Genomic DNA, 17,817 nt, shown 5'->3' on the forward strand with positions numbered 1-17,817 from the left:
CAGAGTTATGTAAGGAGGCAGGAGAGAAAGGAGGGTCGCTTTTCCTAGAAAAGTGCAAGTGAAGACAAGAACAGTGCCAGCAGAAACACAACGGAGGAACAAGGATGGAGAAAACTTTTGATCCAGATAAGGTACATGTCTGTTTTATTCATTCTGAACATATTTGCTGTTTGCCTTACTTTAAAGAGGGTTTATTTCTCAAAAATGCTAAGCTAGAGTGATGAAATGTGGACATTGGCACAGACTCCAAAGATAGGCACTCCTGCAGCCAGGAAGTTTGATTAATCTCTCTCTTTTGTAATTCTATGCTTGGAATCTTTGGATTGTATTTCCTGTCTTTCTTTTTTCTAAAGATGGCTGCACTCAGACCAGAGCTGATCAATTTCCATGGAGTCTCAATGAGCCACTACTTTGTAGACAACTGGGAAAACGTTCAAAACTTTCAGGCTAGGCCAGATGACATATTGGTTGCAACTTACCCCAAAGCCGGTCAGTACTTGGGCAATAAAGTGTTGTGCATCAAAACACACGGGTATGGAGGTAGAGAGGTTCTAAACTTGATTGTGTCCTCTCTGTGTGTACATCTCTCAGGAACCACGTGGGTCTCCTACATCCTCGACCTGCTGTATTTTGATCAGACAGCTAAAGAGCGTCAGACGTCCATCCCCATCTATGACAGAGTACCCTTCTTAGAGATAGCCCTCCCATCAATGGATACAGGTAGACTACTCATTGTCAAGATTAGGGAACTTTGACCTTATATGAGTTTTACATCCGTTTTACATTCAAGTCACAAATCTCACAATGCAGACTTATCACGCTGTACGAGTCAAGAGACTCCTTAAGCACATTAAAGGATCAGAGTTTTGCTCACATCATTTTCCCCCTTTTGTTTCAGGAAAAGATCAAGTGGACAAGCTCCCAACCTCTCCTCGGCTCATTAAAACTCATTTTCCAGTCCAGTTTGTGCCAAAGTCCTTTTGGGAGCAGAACTGTAGGGTCAGCGAAAGCATCTTTTGCCACATGACACGTATCTACAAAATCACACACACGACATTGAGCAAAAATTAGGAAGTATCTTACCCGGAAGTGAAAAAAATAACAGTGTCCTTAGTCCTCAGCACATTGCAAGTTCTAGGACTGAGCATCTATACCCCGAATACAACTTAGCTTAAATGTATAAAATAAGGAGGCACTGATCAATAGTTAATTTTATGAATGAAAAGGACAATGATAATATGTACAATAAGTAGGTCAACGATCCAAAATGAAAATGAGATAAGACAAGTTAAAAATAGACATTTCATGATCAAAAAACAGTGATGACTGATAAACAGTGCATTCAGAAAGTATTCACCCTTCACTTTTTTCAGATTTTGTGTTGCATCCTCATGCTACAATCCTTTAAATTCATTGTTTCTCTTGAATCCTCCCAAGCTCAGTCAGGTTGGATGGGGACCGTCGGTGTACAGTCATTTTCAAGTCTCCTCAGAGATGCTGGATAGAGTTCAAGTCAGGGCTCTTGCTTGGTCACTGTAGTCTTGGTGATGTGCTTAGGGTCATCGTCACAGGAGGTTCTGAACACTGTGAAACAGGTTTTCATTGAGGATATCTCTGTACTTTGCATGATGCTGCCACCACCATGCTTCACTGTTGGGATGGTATTGGTAGGTGATGAGAGGTGCCTGGTTTCCTCCCTTAGCTTAGAATTGAGGCCTATCTCAGTTTTATCAAACCAGAGAATCTTGTTTCCCACAGTGTGAGAGTCCTCCTGGTGCTTTTTTTTTGCAAGCTGCAAGTGGGCTTTTGTATGTTTTGCACTAAGTAGAGACTTCCTTCCAGCCAGTCTGTCATAAAGCCCAGATTGACAGAGGGCTGTAGTGATGGTTGTCCTTCTGGAACTTTGGCCCATCCCCACACAGGATCTCTGGAGCTCAGTCTGAGTGACCATCAGGTTCCTGGTCACGTCTCCCCAGACTGCTTAGATTGAGCAGACGGCCAGCTCTTGGAAAAGTCCTGGTTGTGCCAAACTTTGTCCATTTGTGAACTATGGAGGCCACTGTCCTCCTGGGAATTTTCAATAGAGCAGATCTTTTTTTGTACCTTTCTCCAGATTTGTGCCTTGCAACGATCTTTTCTCTGAGCCCTGCAGGCAGTTTCTTTAACCTCATGGCTTGGTTTTTGTTCTAATATTCATTGTTAGCTGTGAGGCCTTATGTTTTTATTTTGAAAAGGTCCACCCTAAATACTGTGTATGGGTTGTTGCCAAGATAGATGTGATATTTATACTAAGCAATAAATATGTGATACAGTCTATCTGGCGTGTTGTTCTGCTACTGTAGTCCACTTAATACATTCATTTTCCCATTATTATTATTACGTTTTGATGTCTTTGTAAAGCACTAATTTTGGCTGTACACATAAACTTGCCTTACCTCACAGTGAGCTAAACTACCTCATTATAGGTAACAGGATGCAAAAGCAGATGGTACTATGACAGGTAGACAACTTAACAGAAACACTATGGTATGGACTTTGCTAAACACAGTGGAATTGTTGCACAGGAGGCCTTTAGCTCCTCTGGGAGATCAGTACTTTTGCCAGTAGGACAATAGGACTGAACGGTTGAAGGTATTTTATCCAGCTGACAAAAATGTTTTGGGTTTTCATCCACTAAAACTACATTAGAATTATAAAGTGCAAAAATGTGTTGAATATTAGCCACATTCTTATCAAAAGACCAAGAAAGACATACTACATGATTGCACGGACTGAATGCGCTGTTTCTGTTTCTCCCCTTTCAGATGATCTATGTAGCCCGCAATGCCAAAGACAACATGGTTTCCTACTTTCACTTTGACAGCATGAACAGTGTCCAGCCCCTGCCTGGAGACTGGAACAACTACTTCCATAGATTCATGGAGGGAAAGAGTAAGGCATATAATATATAAAGCTGATTTTATGGAACAATTGAGTCTACTTTAGCCTTAATGTGTCGTTTCTGTGGTCTCAGTGGTGTTCGGATCCTGGTATGAACATGTGTCCGGCTGGTGGGAGAAAAAGAAGACGTATCCAAAAATCCATTACATGTTCTACGAGGATTTGATTGAAGTATTTCATCTATTTCATCAGTTATTCATCTTTTCCAACTCAGACTACAGCTCTCCATGAGTGTGTTTCATACCATAACATCTGATCCTTTCACTTCTAGGACACTGGACGAGAAATTGACAAACTCTGCGACTTTCTTGGGCTGACTTCCTCTGTTGAGGAGAGGGAAGGAATTGTGGGACGAGCTCAGTTTAGTAGTATGAAAAAAGACAGCATGGCCAACTACTCCACACTTCCTGTAATGGACTTTAAAATATCTCCTTTCATGAGAAAAGGTAACTTGATAAATAAAACGTGGGTGATGTGACTCAGATTAGATCTTTACTCAAAATAAAAAACACCTGACTGACTCTCTGTGGTTTCTGCAGGAAAGGTCGGAGACTGGAAGAACCATTTCACTGTTGCCCAGAATGAAGAGTTTGATGAAGACTACAAAAAAAAGATGAAGGATCCGTCACTCAGGTTTCGCTCTGTAATTTGAAACCAGCTCTGAACAAGCTGTGTTCATGTGGAGACATATGACTGATGGACATGTTACATTACTTTAATAAAAGAAAATATAAATAAAATAGAAAATATATGTAAAGTCACCTCATATGTGATAGTAGGCAAGCAAAGTATATCATTTTATAATAAGCCTTGTGTTAGCTTGCATGTGTTTCATTAGAGACAAGCTGTAGTAGTCTTTTTTAATCTTTTATACTGACACTCTTGAAATCAGTCTGAATAAAAAATAGAGCTCATTCATCTCTATGTTATGGTTTTCAGTCTTTTCTTAGACCTTTTACATCAAAGTGGTTAGACTATGATGCATTTAAGTTAAAATCACTTTTCACTAGATATATAATTCCCTGCTTAGCATATGGCTATCTGGCGACAGATTATTGTGTTCATAAATGAATCATGCAGGCAAAATTCTTAATTTAAATGCTCTTTCTATGCTGCACAAAATGTGACAGTATTAAGAGGAATAAATCTTTAAATCTGACCATACATGAACAATCATCTTGCCACTTTTTTGTCTTTAATCAAGATTTTTTTTTTTAAGATTATTATCTGTCATTTGTTGAGAGTTCAGTTGCCCTGGTTCACCCCCATAATGCAGAACTCTACCCCCCAACCCCTGTTTCCAAGTCTAGCAGAGACCAGACCCAGTGCTCAGCAAGGCCAACTTCCACGGCATACTGGTTTTGAAACTCTGTTAATCTAAAACTGATCTCCACATGGTGTAATTACTAAAAATTAAACCATGTGTTTCTGGTTCGAGGATGTATTTCTCACAATGAGGGAGAAAGCTGTTAAAAGTGACCCTCTTGGTTCGTGCTGCAAACAAGTCCTGAATGCTTTGTGAGAAGCTTGCATTGTTTTCTAGTGTTATTATATATTTACTAGGTGGCATAGTGGTTCTACGCACACAGCAGGAGCAGAGGGATAGTGCTTTTCCATTGTAACTTTTTGCCGTGCTGATCCAAACCAAACCATGCTGATTTACTTGTCCATCACCAGTTTGACTCACTCAGTTTAGCCTCACTCAGAATGATCCTGCTCTGTAGCAGGGTCCAAGCTCTTCTGCCCGCCTCCAACCACGCCATGGTGATGTCTCACAGATGTGTTTAAGTAGCAACCGCTGCACCAAACTCTATTATATTTTGAAGAAGAAGAAGAAAAAACTTTGAAGTAGAAACAATGGCTAACACTGAATAAAACAACACTTGCAGAAGAGTAGCTATTAAAAGTCATCGACTCAAAATGCTGCGTCATCAGCTCTAGACATGCCCTAAAATGGGCTGTGGTTTTGGTCAAACCAATTTTGTTATTAGAAAGCTTGCTTGTGTTAACTTAGTGAATTTTGACTTGTTTAAAGTCATTATCAGTGGGAGACAGATCAATTATTCGTTGATTTGTCAATTTGATAACACTATTTTGGTTATCTTTCCATGCCAATCAGTTTGTTAGGCTAAATATGGTGCCATCTAATTCACTCTTAGGTATCTTTTTCTATATTCATGTTCATCCGCCTTTATGACAGTTGTGGTAAATAATCTTGTCTGTTAAAACTTTGATTAAAAACCTGTGGCTACATGAGATTTGAGTTTTACAGGGCTCATCTGACATGTCATAAGAGAAGAGAAATCTAAATGTACACACCTAGCCAGACAATCCATCATTTAAACAACTAGGAAGGTCACTGGAGCACAGGTCTCTACTCGCAATCTTTTGGTATTGTTTTGATTGAGAACCTCCTAGCAGCAGAATTTAAATACCCTGCATTATGGGTGAAATCATAAGACCTTATTTAGTTGTTCATGGTTTACAGCCAAACAGCAGGGAAGCTACTGTAAAAACAGATGATTTTAGATACTTTGTTGGGTTGCTGAAGCCAAGGGTTTATCCAGGGGGTGACCCAGGGGGACAATGCCCCTGGGTCTGGGCTGTTGCAAGCTTCTCGTATTTTTCTTTGCATGTTACATTTGCTTTTGTGAGTACTGGAGCTGAATTCTTCTTTTAAGTCTTTAAAATTAAACTAAAATGACTTACAGTATATGTTGCTATTCTATTGTGTTACTTTTAAGGGTTAAAATATGAATATACACAGGAAAATTTAGGAGAGTTATGTTTTTTGGTGTGAGTAAAATATAGCAGAGTTAATTATGCTCTGGATGGAGCCAAAATCCCCAAAAATATATTCTTAGTTAAAAGAGAGTTGAAGTTGAACAAGAATGTAAAAATTCAGAATCAGTCATCATTTCTGTAAGAGTCATTGCAGCATCTTTAACTCTGAAGTTTTTACTCTGAACCTGGATGTGACACTGGAAGCGTTATTTACCACGCCCCGTGTGATGAATGTGTTTAGACCAAATACAGCATCTGTACTGCATATTGAGACACCACGGTCATGTTGTTATGCATTGTTTTTGTCTTGTTTTGCATTTTTATGCACTTCTTTTGTCAGCCTACCTGAACATAAGAGTCACAACACTACTGGACTTGTTTCCCTCTTTTCTAATAATCCTTGGTATTACTGGACACTTTTAAAGATTAATTATCAATGTAATCCATTCGTTGCTGCAGCCCTGTAAAACGTGCTATTTAAAATTTTGTACTGAGTGCCAGAGAGCCATGTAGTCATGCAAACTGACGTAACCCATGTAAAACTATCCACTGCCCTTGTGTCTACCAAAATGTATGGCTACAGGTGTTTTAAGCCCCTGAAAAAACTACTTCCTGTTTCATGGCGAACAATGCATTGTCGCAACAGCATGCCATAAAAACACAGTTTTAGAGGGAATTGGGTGATCTAGAAAGAATGGCCCCTGTCTTTGAAGTAAAAGCAATTTTCTGCTCAATATTTCAAATCTGCTGATCCAGACACAACTCCCAACATACCTGTATGTCAAGGTTAGTGTGGAGAAGGTTTTCTAATATTAACAGCGGGGATAATACTAGATTCAAGAAATGTTTTTATTTGAAATTTGCTACGCTTAAAACTCATTTGTAAGGTGAATATAAGAAATTTTTATCAGCTGGCTTTGTGCACAAATTAATGTTTGACTGTTGACTGTCTTAGAAGTGCTGCTTTCACGTATGTGTATCAGACAATGTTAATGTTTGACTAGTCAGTATCAAGGCTGTTGACAGTCAAATAGCATCAGCATATAAGCACATCTACTGAATTCAAGAAGATGCAGAGCAGGATGTCTCAGTGAGTTCACATCAAATGGAATATTTTCAATCTGCTGACCCAGACACAACTCACAACCTACCTGTATGTCAAGGTTAGTGTGGAGAAGATTCTTTAAACTTGAATATTAACAGCAGAGATAATGTTAGGCCTAACGAAAATGTTAGGCTTTTTTAAATGTGCTACCCTTAAAACTTGTTTGAAAGATACTTAGCTGATCAAAATAAAAATTTTAAACTATTGCTTTGAGCTTCTTATGTTCAGGGTCATTTTAATCAATGGCTTCTACTCTATATAACATGATTATAAATCATTCACATTTTCATTTAACTGGTTTTGTGTTCTTCAACTTACAGTGCTTTAAACAAGCAGACAAACATTTGCTTATATCTCTACTCAAAAACCTGTTTTTCACTCTATCCTATTCAGTCTATGCACGACATTAAAGCTTCATTTATTCAGGATTTTAGGCTTTTTTCCCCTCAACTTCAAAAATTAGGAACATAATTTTTTGAGTTGTGTTGCACTGAATCTTAACTGATTTTTAAGTCATTCACTAATTTGTAACTCGAGTCCCAACGCTGTCATTTGGTGTGGCATGAGTATTGTTTTGTATAAGGAGCATTTACTCTTGTATTTTTTTTTCTACTATTTCTGTGGTACAATTTATTATTCCAATCAATTTTGTACAGCATTTCACTCTTCAATGTCATTGTTTGATTAAATAAAAATCAGGCATGGTCATTAATGATTCAATATATCTGAGATTATCTTTTGTTTGTATGAGGTTTAGCATTTGTCATGATCCCTCGATTCCTCTAACTTGTGTTGTTTTCAGTTTGATACACTGAAAATGTTCAGGTTTTTTGTTCACTTTCTTCGTGCATATTCATTAATTTATTATTTCTGTAGATGGATTCATGTCCTCGACCGGAGCTGTTTGATTTCCATGGAGTCTGGATGAGCCATCTTTTCACTGAAAACTGGGAGGATGTCCAAAACTTCCAGGCCAGGCCAGATGATGTTCTTATTGCATCATACCCCAAAGCTGGTTAGTAAAAGATAAACTGGAGATATAACACCTCTGAAATAATGATTTCTTAAATAGAAGTGTATGTGTAAATGTTTAACGTCTGATGAATTCTGTTTTAAATCTCCATCTTTATTTTAGGGAGCACTTGGCTCTGCCAAATCACTGACCTGCTGTATTTTAGTCAAACGACTCCAGAGCGGGAAAAAAAACTTCAAATCTATTGGCGAGTACCCCATCTAGAGGCCAGTTCCTGTTCCTGGATGAAAGGTTAAATAATGAAGAGTTTCTTCTCGGGATATTGGTCAGGATTTTTTACACTATTGTCAAAACATTTTGGCACTCATCTTAACAGCAGCATCACTGTTTTATAAAAGCCTGCGTGTCAAGAAATGCAATAACTTCACTAATAAGATAGTTTCTGATGTATTTAACCTCAGTAGCTTTCTGAGTGGTTATTAAAATCAGTAATATTACTTTTACTTGAATATACAGTGCTGTCTCTATTTACCTTAATATAGAAATGTAACACCAGGGTGGGTTGGTAAAATATGATTGTACATATGGATAGACTGTTTCAAAGAGAATCTGGCCAGTCCATCTACTCTGCAAGATTAAGATGACATCAAAACTGTTGACATGTGAGCACAGCGCTTTGAAAAAGTGTTTGCCCCCTCCTGATTTCTCATTTTTTACATGTTTGTCACACTTCAGTGTTTCAGATCATCAAACAAATTTTAATATCAAACAAAGATAACCTGAGTAAATTCAAAATGCAGTTTTACTGCTACATCCAAACCTACATGGCCCTATAAGAAAAAAGGAATTGCCCTCTTTTTTCTGTCATGAATTAACTTTGATTTACCACATTTTTGGAAAGCTGAGTTCAGTTTCACTATCCAAACCCAGGCATGATGACTGTCAGACCTGTTGAATCAGAAATCACTTAAAGAGGCTATATGTAACCTTTAGAAAAAATCAGTGTGGCGACAATGCCGGCCATTAAGCAAACTACAACAGTATTGTTTGCTTGTCCACGACAGCGCACTCCTTACACATGAACGGGCCTCTGGTTTATCAGCTGATACACATGCAGACCAAAGCAGCCTTCTCCATCGCCGTTTCTTTCCATTCTACACAGTGTAGCCAGGTATAAACAGAGTAGGGGGTGCACCTGACATCACATCCGTTGGGATTTCAAGGAAAATTTGGCCCAAGTTCTTTACAGATAAATGACTCAACAGGCTTATACAGGCAAACAAGGAAGAAATAAACACATTGGGATAAAGTGCGCACCAATATATACTCATAAATGGGAAGTGTGAAAGCAGAAAAACTTACATATAGCCCCTTTAAACAGAACCTGTCTGGCAAAGTAAAGTAGGCTAAAAGACCCCAAAAAGCAACACATCATGACACCATCTAAAGAAGTTCAAGAACAGATGCAAATATATCTGTAGGTCTGGAAAGTGTTACAAAGCCATTTCTATAGCTTTGGGACTCCAGCAAACCCAAGGAGAGCCATTGTCCACAAATGGAGAAAACTGGAAACGGTGATAACCACTGTTCCCTCTAAGGGGTTTTACTGTGCAATTTCGCACTGCTCTCCACCTCTCTGCGCAGAAGAAAAAAAGTTGTGTACTCAAATATCCCCGACGGGTTTTCACTGTTATTTTCTAATATGCACCGTGATCAAAGGCGCATTTATTCAGGCTAGCTAGTACTGTAGCCTAGAGTTTCTACCTCCATGGGGGCCTCATACCTGAGAAATGTAAAGTGCGACGCACTGATGGCAGGGCCTGATATTGACAGCCGCCGAATGCTGGTGGATTCCAGGAGGGTTCCTCAGTGAGGCACTTTGGTGAGTTGAATTTATTAGGGTCACAAACTCCACCTCACTGTAACTGTGCTCGGCTCTCAGTGTGTGGAAACTGGATACTTGCTTCAATGACTGATTTACACATAAAGGGAGGATTTTTTTCCAAATAACTGCCATATGGCAGAGTCTATCGATGCGTCCGTCTATATTTTATCATTACAGTACACCCTAATGATTAAACATCAGTATATGAGCTCATTATCAAAACATTTGATATGTGCCACGTTGCAGGAAATAATATAGATTCACTGTATATTGATAATTAAACAATCAAAAACATCATAAAATCTCCTAAATCCTGATAACCGATCAGCAGGGCAGTGAGAAACAGAGGCAGACAGGAGCCAGGATGAGAAAAGTTCTACAAGAATTAAAAGGACTTCAGCTGAAGAGAGTAAAGCTGTAAATTTCTCAGTTTCATCATTTTATTTATTACAATGATGAGAGTTAAAACAGCTGATATCATCTTTCCCACAAGTTAACTTAATTTAACACCTTCAAATAATCTATTATTTTAGATAGATAATTATTCATAACTTTTAACATTAAATGGATGTTTATTTTTATGTAAATACAGTGCTTTTAAAGAATGACTCTAGCTAAAATGATCTACCAGGACAGAGCTGATCTTCTATAATGGACTGATAACAAAAGGACTGAAGCCCTGATGTTTCTAACAGTGTGATTTCTCTGTAATGTGCTGTCAAATTTGTGCAGTCCTTTAGGAGACCTGACTGTGATTAGGTTGACAAAGCATGAGAACAGAGCATGTGTTTTGTCTCATTCATCATTAAGCTTTCTGCCTTTTTATATAAAACTAAAAACTTTGTTAATGTCTGTTTTCACCTGAGGAAAAATGCTTGTAAGTTAGAATCACAGTTTACATTTACATTTCAAAGGATTGTAAATCCTTGAAATATAAACCTTGATTATATTAAACAGGATTTCCAGACATCATAATTTCAGCTAGCTAAAACTGAGAGTGGCTTGTAAATGAATGAATGGGGAAATTCATGACTTGAACAGTGATTATTAATCATTATGCACTTGTAATGATATTTGGGGTTGGAGAGGTGATGCCATGGGGCTGCCATGTGGACATAGTGTATTCTTCAGATTTCGCCCACAGTTGATGAAGTAGGCGCTTAGGTGAGTCGAATGTCTGCTCAGGAGTTTTGAAAATTAGAGGGAACATTGGTGATACCCTTCCCGGTAGTGACCAAAATGACTCTAAGAGCGCACTGACAATTCATCCAAGAGGTCACAAAAGAACCCAGAACAACATCTAAAGATCTGTAGGCCTTACTGGACTCAGTTAAGGCCAGTGGTCAGGATTCAACAATAAGAGGAGACCGGGTGAAAGATGGCATCGATGGAAGCCACTGCTAACCAAAAAGAACACAAAGGCCCAAAAAAATCTTGGTGATCCTCTAGACTTTCAGAGAAATATTTTGTGGACTGATGAGACATGACTTAAACTTTTTGGAAGGTGTAAGTCCTGTGATATCCCAAACACACCAGCAAGTCCAACTCTGAATAGCCTAAAGAAATGTAGATTTTAGGGTTGTCTTGTCAAAGTCCAGACTTAAATCTGATTGAGACGCTGTGGCCTGACCTTAAACAGGTCATTCATGCTTAAAAAACCCTCCCATGTGGTTGAACGAAAACAATTCTGCGAAGAAGATTTACTCCACAGTGTGGGAGAGACTTTTGTCCAGATATTGCAGACGCTTGATTGTGATTGTTGTGCCATGTGTAGATTTAGGGGCCGATTACTTTTTTCACTTAAGGCCAGGTAGGTTTCGATGACTTTTTTCTTTAATAGATGAACTCATCGTTCAAAAAAGGAATTTTGCAGTTACTAAGGTTATCTTTGTCTTATTTTAAAATCTGTTTAATGATCTGAAATATTTAAGTGTGACAAAAAAAATATGCAATACATCATAAATCAGGAAGGGGACAAATACTTTCTCACAGCTCTGCATTTTTGAGGTAAGCATTGCAATTTAAGCATCAAGTACTAAGTAAAAATAAACACAAAAAGTCAAAACAAGAAGGTCTAAGCTTTCATTCAACGGCATGAAATTGACTTGTTAAACTCAGATTATTCATGACAGTGGTTTTATTGACCAGTACTTTGATTTCTCTTAAAGTTCATTCTGGTAAAAAAAAGTGACTGCTCTTTTACTTGAGTACAACAGTCTTGTACTCTTTCCACCTCTGGTATTTTGACAGAAAACTATGAGATTTACTAGCATGTAAAGTGCTTGATTAATTTACAGGCCCAGATTCACCTCCAACCTTATTCAAAGGGACAGACATGATAAACAATCTCCCCAGCTCTCCTCGGCTGATGAGGACTCATCTTCCTGTCCACTTCCTACCAAAGTCCTTTTTTGAGCAAAACTGCAAGGTCAGTCAAATGATCCTGGCTTCTAAGGCTAACACAGATGGGAATGTGAGGCCACTGGTCAGATTTTGAACAATTTTGAACTTTTTTTCCAGACTGGAAAGCTGGTTAAATCTTTCAGATATGACCACTAACAAAATAATTCAAGGTCGCTTGATGTTCATGTGTTATTTCTCATTGGTAGATCATTTATGTTGGTCGCAATGCCAAAGACAGCGTGGTGTCTTATTACCACTTTGAACGAATGAGCTTGTTATGTCCTGAGCCTGGAGACTGGAGCAGTTACGTCCAGAGGTTCATGGAGGGGAAGAGTATGTCTTAACACTTTAAAGAGGCTGTTTTAAGTAGTAAAATGTTCGCTTAATTGTATTGAACAACACTGAAGTGTTTCATGTGTTGTTTCTGTGTTGCTCAGTGGTGCTTGGATCCTGGTATGACCATGTGTCTGGCTGGTGGGAGAAAAAGAAGACGTATCCAAAAATCCATTACATGTTCTACGAGGATTTGATTGAAGTATTTCATCTATTTCATCAGTTATTCATCTTTTCCAACTCAGACTACAGCTCTCCATGAGTGTGTTTCATACCATAACATCTGATCCTTTCACTTCTAGGACACTGGACGAGAAATTGACAAACTCTGCGACTTTCTTGGGCTGACTTCCTCTGTTGAGGAGAGGGAAGGAATTGCGGGACGAGCTCAGTTTAGTAGTATGAAAAAAGACAGCATGGCCAACTACTCCACACTTCCTGTAATGGACTTTAAAATATCTCCTTTCATGAGAAAAGGTAACTTGATAAATAAAACGTGGGTGATGTGACTCAGATTAGATCTTTACTCAAAATAAAAAACACCTGACTGACTCTCTGTGGTTTCTGCAGGAAAGGTCGGAGACTGGAAGAACCATTTCACTGTTGCCCAGAATGAAGAGTTTGATGAAGACTACAAGAAAAAGATGAATGACCCGTCACTCAGGTTTCGCACTTTAATTTGAAACCAGCTCTGAACAAGCTGTGTTCATGTGGAGACATATGACTGATGGACATGTTACATTACTTTAATAAAAGAAAATATAAATAAAATAGAAAATATATGTAAAGTCACCTCATATGTGATAGTAGGCAAGCAAAGTATATCATTTTATAATAAGCCTTGTGTTAGCTTGCATGTGTTTCATTAGAGACAAGCTGTAGTAGTCTTTTTTAATCTTTTATACTGACACTCTTGAAATCAGTCTGAATAAAAAATAGAGCTCATTCATCTCTATGTTATGGTTTTCAGTCTTTTTTTTAGACCTTTTACATCAAAGTGGTTAGACTATTTATGATGCATTTAAGTTAAAATCACTTTTCACTAGATATATAATTCCCTGCTTAGCATATGGCTATCTGGCGACAGATTATTGTGTTCATAAATGAATCATGCAGGCAAAATTCTTAATTTAAATGCTCTTTCTATGCTGCACAAAATGTGACAGTATTAAGAGGAATAAATCTTTAAATCTGACCATACATGAACAATCATCTTGCCACTTTTTTGTCTTTAATCAAGATTTTTTTTTTAAAGATTATTATCTGTCATTTGTTGAGAGTTCAGTTGCCCTGGTTCACCCCCATAATGCAGAACTCTACCCCCCAACCCCTGTTTCCAAGTCTAGTAGAGACCAGACCCAGTGCTCAGCAAGGCCAACTTCCACGGCATACTGGTTTTGAAACTCTGTTAATCTAAAACTGATCTCCACATGGTGTAATTACTAAAAATTAAACCATGTGTTTCTGGTTCGAGGATGTATTTCTCACAATGAGGGAGAAAGCTGTTAAAAGTGACCCTCTTGGTTCGTGCTGCAAACAAGTCCTGAATGCTTTGTGAGAAGCTTGCATTGTTTTCTAGTGTATTGTGTTTCTCATTGCATGTTACATTTGCTTTTGTGAGTACTGAAGCTGAATTCTTCTTTTAAGTCTTTAAAATTAAACTAAAATGACTTACAGTATATGTTGCTATTCTATTGTGTTACTTTTAAGGGTTAAAATGTGAATATACACAGGAAAATTTAGGAGAGTTATGTTTTTTGGTGTGAGTAAACTATAGCAGAGTTAATTACGCTCTGGATGGAGCCGAAATCCCCAAAAATATATTCTTAGTTGAAAGAGAGTTGAAGTTGAACAAGAATGTAAAAATTCACAATCAGTCATCATTTCTGTAAGAGTCATTGCAGCATCTTTGACTCTGAAGTTTTTACTCTGAACCTGGATGTGACACTGGAAGCGTTATTTACCACGCCCCGTGTGATGAATGTGTTTAGACCAAATACAGCATCTGTACTGCATATTGAGACACCACGGTCATGTTGTTATGCATTGTTTTTGTCTTGTTTTGCATTTTTATGCACTTCTTTTGTCAGTCTACCTGAACATAAGAGTCACAACACTACTGGACTTGTTTCCCTCTTTTCTAATAATCCTTGGTATTACTGGACACTTTTAAAGATTAATTATCAATGTAATCCATTCGTTGCTGCAGCCCTGTAAAACGTGCTATTTAAAATTTTGTACTGAGTGCCAGAGAGCCATGTAGTCATGCAAACTGACGTAACCCATGTAAAACTATCCACTGCCCTTGTGTCTACCAAAATGTATGGCTACAGGTGTTTTAAGCCCCTGAAAAAACTACTTCCTGTTTCATGGCGAACAATGCATTGTCGCAACAGCATGCCATAAAAACACAGTTTTAGAGGGAATTGGGTGATCTAGAAAGAATGGCCCCTGTCTTTGAAGTAAAAGCAATTTTCTGCTCAATATTTCAAATCTGCTGATCCAGACACAACTCCCAACATACCTGTATGTCAAGGTTAGTGTGGAGAAGGTTTTTTATTGAACAACACTGAAGTGTTTCATGTGTTGTTTCTGTGGTCTCAGTGGTGTTTGGATCCTGGTATGACCATGTGTCTGGCTGGTGGAAGAAGAAGCAGACTTATCCACAGCTCCATTACACGTTCTATGAGGATCTGATTGAGGTCATTTAAATGCTTTCATATTTTTTTCCCCTCACGTGCATTTGTACGGGTGAAAATGATGTGAAATTTTACATATTACCTCTTTCTCAGGATACTGAAAGAGAAATGGACAAACTCTGCTGCTTCCTCGGTTTATCTCCTTCAGCTGAAGAAAAGAAAAGAATTTTCAGTAAAGTGCAGTTTGATGAAATGAAAACAGACAAAATGGTCAATATGTCCTCACTTCGCACTATGGATTTAAAGATTTCACCCTTTCTAAGAAAAGGTACAGTCTGTCGTAGAGTAAAAAACATGTAACGTGTCACAACTAAGATGTTCAGCCAAAATGTTTGACAAATTCTCTTTGATTTCTGCAGGAAAGGTCGGAGACTGGAAGAAGCATTTCACTGTGGCCCAGAATGAAGAGTTTGATGAAGACTACAAGAAACAGATGAAGGACCCCACACTCATATTTCACACTGTAGTTTGAAAAACAGATGAAAAAGCCATGTGGAGAAATATTTGACTGATGCATTAATGCAAATCAAAATATTTTAGTAGTTTTTAGTGAGATAGCTGAAGGGTTGGGTTTTCTCTTTACAGAAGGTAAAGGTTAACTCTATAATGTATGAGAGTAGGTATTCTTTTTGTAATCGAGTACTGTATCGATTAGAAATATTTCATACTCAGCATTTTTCAAATGAATAATTTTTGCCTCACTCAAGATGGGTCTCTTAAATGAACTACAGCTTGTCTATCTAAAATAGACATTATTGCACATGACACAAGTACATTTTAAAAAGTGCATTTAACTCTTATAAAACTGTATTTGAAGTTTGAGAGGAAAATGAGTCTAATATTTAAATTAAATATTAACATAACTAGATGTGGGGATCTTCTCCCAAGAGATTTTGAGTGCTAACACTTTATTTCTTACATGTTTATCATAACGTTTTCTTTATTTTTTGTAAAGGGCACCTATTTCATGAAATTATATAAACATCTGGTACTTTGTGCATGAGTGTAACATTTCTTATTCTGGCAATAAATAAAGCCCTATGTTCACACAGTGGTCTAATGATGCCTGAAAGCCCTACTCTTACATTACAGATATGCAGTCTATTTTTCATAGCATGTTTACATTTTATTTTTTTTTACCCACATATCTGCTTGTAAATTAACCCACTATAAAAATATGACCTTTTTATCCCATCTGACCTGAAAGGGGAACATATGTAAGGTGTACAGCTGCTTCTATGAGCTCTTGAATCCTGACTTTTTGATGATGGCTTTTGACCTATAACTGCCTCAGTCACTGTTTGTGGACATTAAGTTTCTGTTTGATTGGTATCTATTATCCATATGCAATCTTCATTAATTAATTGGGATGCCAAAGCCTTTTTAAAACACACAGTAACCATGTAGAAAAGGCCACAAAGCTACACTAAAGTTGTAGTTTCTGCTGTTCAATATGCAGAGATTGCTGTAAGGTTCTCTTAGTGAAGCGGGTGATTGGGGAAAGAGCTCCCCCTGCTGGCTACTAGCAAGTACTATCTGGAAAATGAGCAGTGCAGTGGAGAGTGCCATGTGGTCAGTGTGCTCTGGATGAACTCCATCAGAAATTCTCTGTGTGAATGAAAACAGTAAGTACTCATATGCTGTGATAAATGTGATATTGAGAGCTCTGTTGTGTAATTCTATGCTTGCTAACATTGTTTGGTGATGCATTAGCTGCATGCTTGTTAGCCAACATTGCAGCACAGGTACACTCATAGTTTCCTCAGTTTGCATGATTTGATTTTATGTACATAAGCTCTTGCTTTATCTTAGCTCTTTGTATATTATTTATGTAGAGGTGAGATAATGCATACTTACACATGGTTTCATGAAGTTACATTTGTTATGTTATATACAACCAAATCTAAATGCTCCTTATTGTCTACTTTGGAATATTCTGCCCGTAAGCACTGTTTTGACACCCTGAGTGAATCCAGTGAAAATATCCTCCAACCACTGTCCAAACAGAACCAATTGTTATTCATCCATTACATAAAATTGTCTTCCAGATCAAATGGCAAGTTCGCCTCCTCCCAGAAAATCATGCCTTGCTCAAGTTTGTTCAGTGAGATGCCAGCAAAGGAAAGCCTCCTGCAGTGTATGAGTGGCAGGTGGAACAATGTGTAGCCCCAGCTGTGCTACATTTGCCTTGCAGTGCCATGTCACAGATAACAGCCAGCCAGGTGAAGATGTGAGGATCTCAAGAAATGCTTTTATGTGAATAATTGTCTGCAGAGCATCCCCGCCATTGCTGAGGTGAGGCACCTTGTTGACAAGCTCAGAGCCCTTCTTGCCTCTGCAGGCTTTGAGCTGCGTTAGTGGGTGAGCAATGAGCCAGTTGTTATAAACCAACTACCAGAAAAAGCCCACTCCTCTGGTGTTGAGCTGTGGATAGCCCACGACAAGACAGATGCCCCAGAATCCACTCTAGAGCTAAGCTGGATTTTCCATAATGAAATGGCTATAAGCATTACCATGTTGATTATGGTAAACCAACGATGCACAACATATATAAGGTGCTGGCAAGTTGGTTCACTGCCACTCATTTTTTTTTCCAATTGTTTTCCCCTGAGAGTGAGCTCTTAAGGTGCCTGCTGTTGGAAACAATCCCAAGTTTTGGCAGACCACTTCTGGGCCCATTTCATCTGGCTGTATG

General features: G+C 38.2%; 2 protein-coding genes across 2 annotated transcripts; both read left to right on the forward strand.

The window, feature by feature from the left end:
- Positions 1 to 3,847, forward strand: LOC121517930 (cytosolic sulfotransferase 1-like). Its single transcript, XM_041800050.1, has 8 exons — positions 1 to 131; positions 354 to 489; positions 592 to 720; positions 899 to 999; positions 2,805 to 2,931; positions 3,014 to 3,111; positions 3,212 to 3,386; positions 3,480 to 3,847. The coding sequence occupies exons 1-8, from the start codon at positions 105 to 107 to the stop codon at positions 3,590 to 3,592; spliced, it is 906 nt and encodes a 301-aa protein (XP_041655984.1). The 5' UTR covers positions 1 to 104; the 3' UTR covers positions 3,593 to 3,847.
- A 3,858-nt stretch (positions 3,848 to 7,705) lies between these two features.
- Positions 7,706 to 13,106, forward strand: LOC121517702 (cytosolic sulfotransferase 3-like). Its single transcript, XM_041799672.1, has 7 exons — positions 7,706 to 7,844; positions 7,965 to 8,093; positions 12,015 to 12,115; positions 12,297 to 12,423; positions 12,528 to 12,625; positions 12,726 to 12,900; positions 12,994 to 13,106. The coding sequence occupies exons 1-7, from the start codon at positions 7,706 to 7,708 to the stop codon at positions 13,104 to 13,106; spliced, it is 882 nt and encodes a 293-aa protein (XP_041655606.1).
- The last annotated feature ends 4,711 nt before the right edge of the window (positions 13,107 to 17,817 follow it).

Source organism: Cheilinus undulatus, linkage group 11 (assembly GCF_018320785.1).
Source record: "Cheilinus undulatus linkage group 11, ASM1832078v1, whole genome shotgun sequence".
NCBI classification, from domain to species: Eukaryota; Metazoa; Chordata; class Actinopteri; order Labriformes; family Labridae; genus Cheilinus; species Cheilinus undulatus.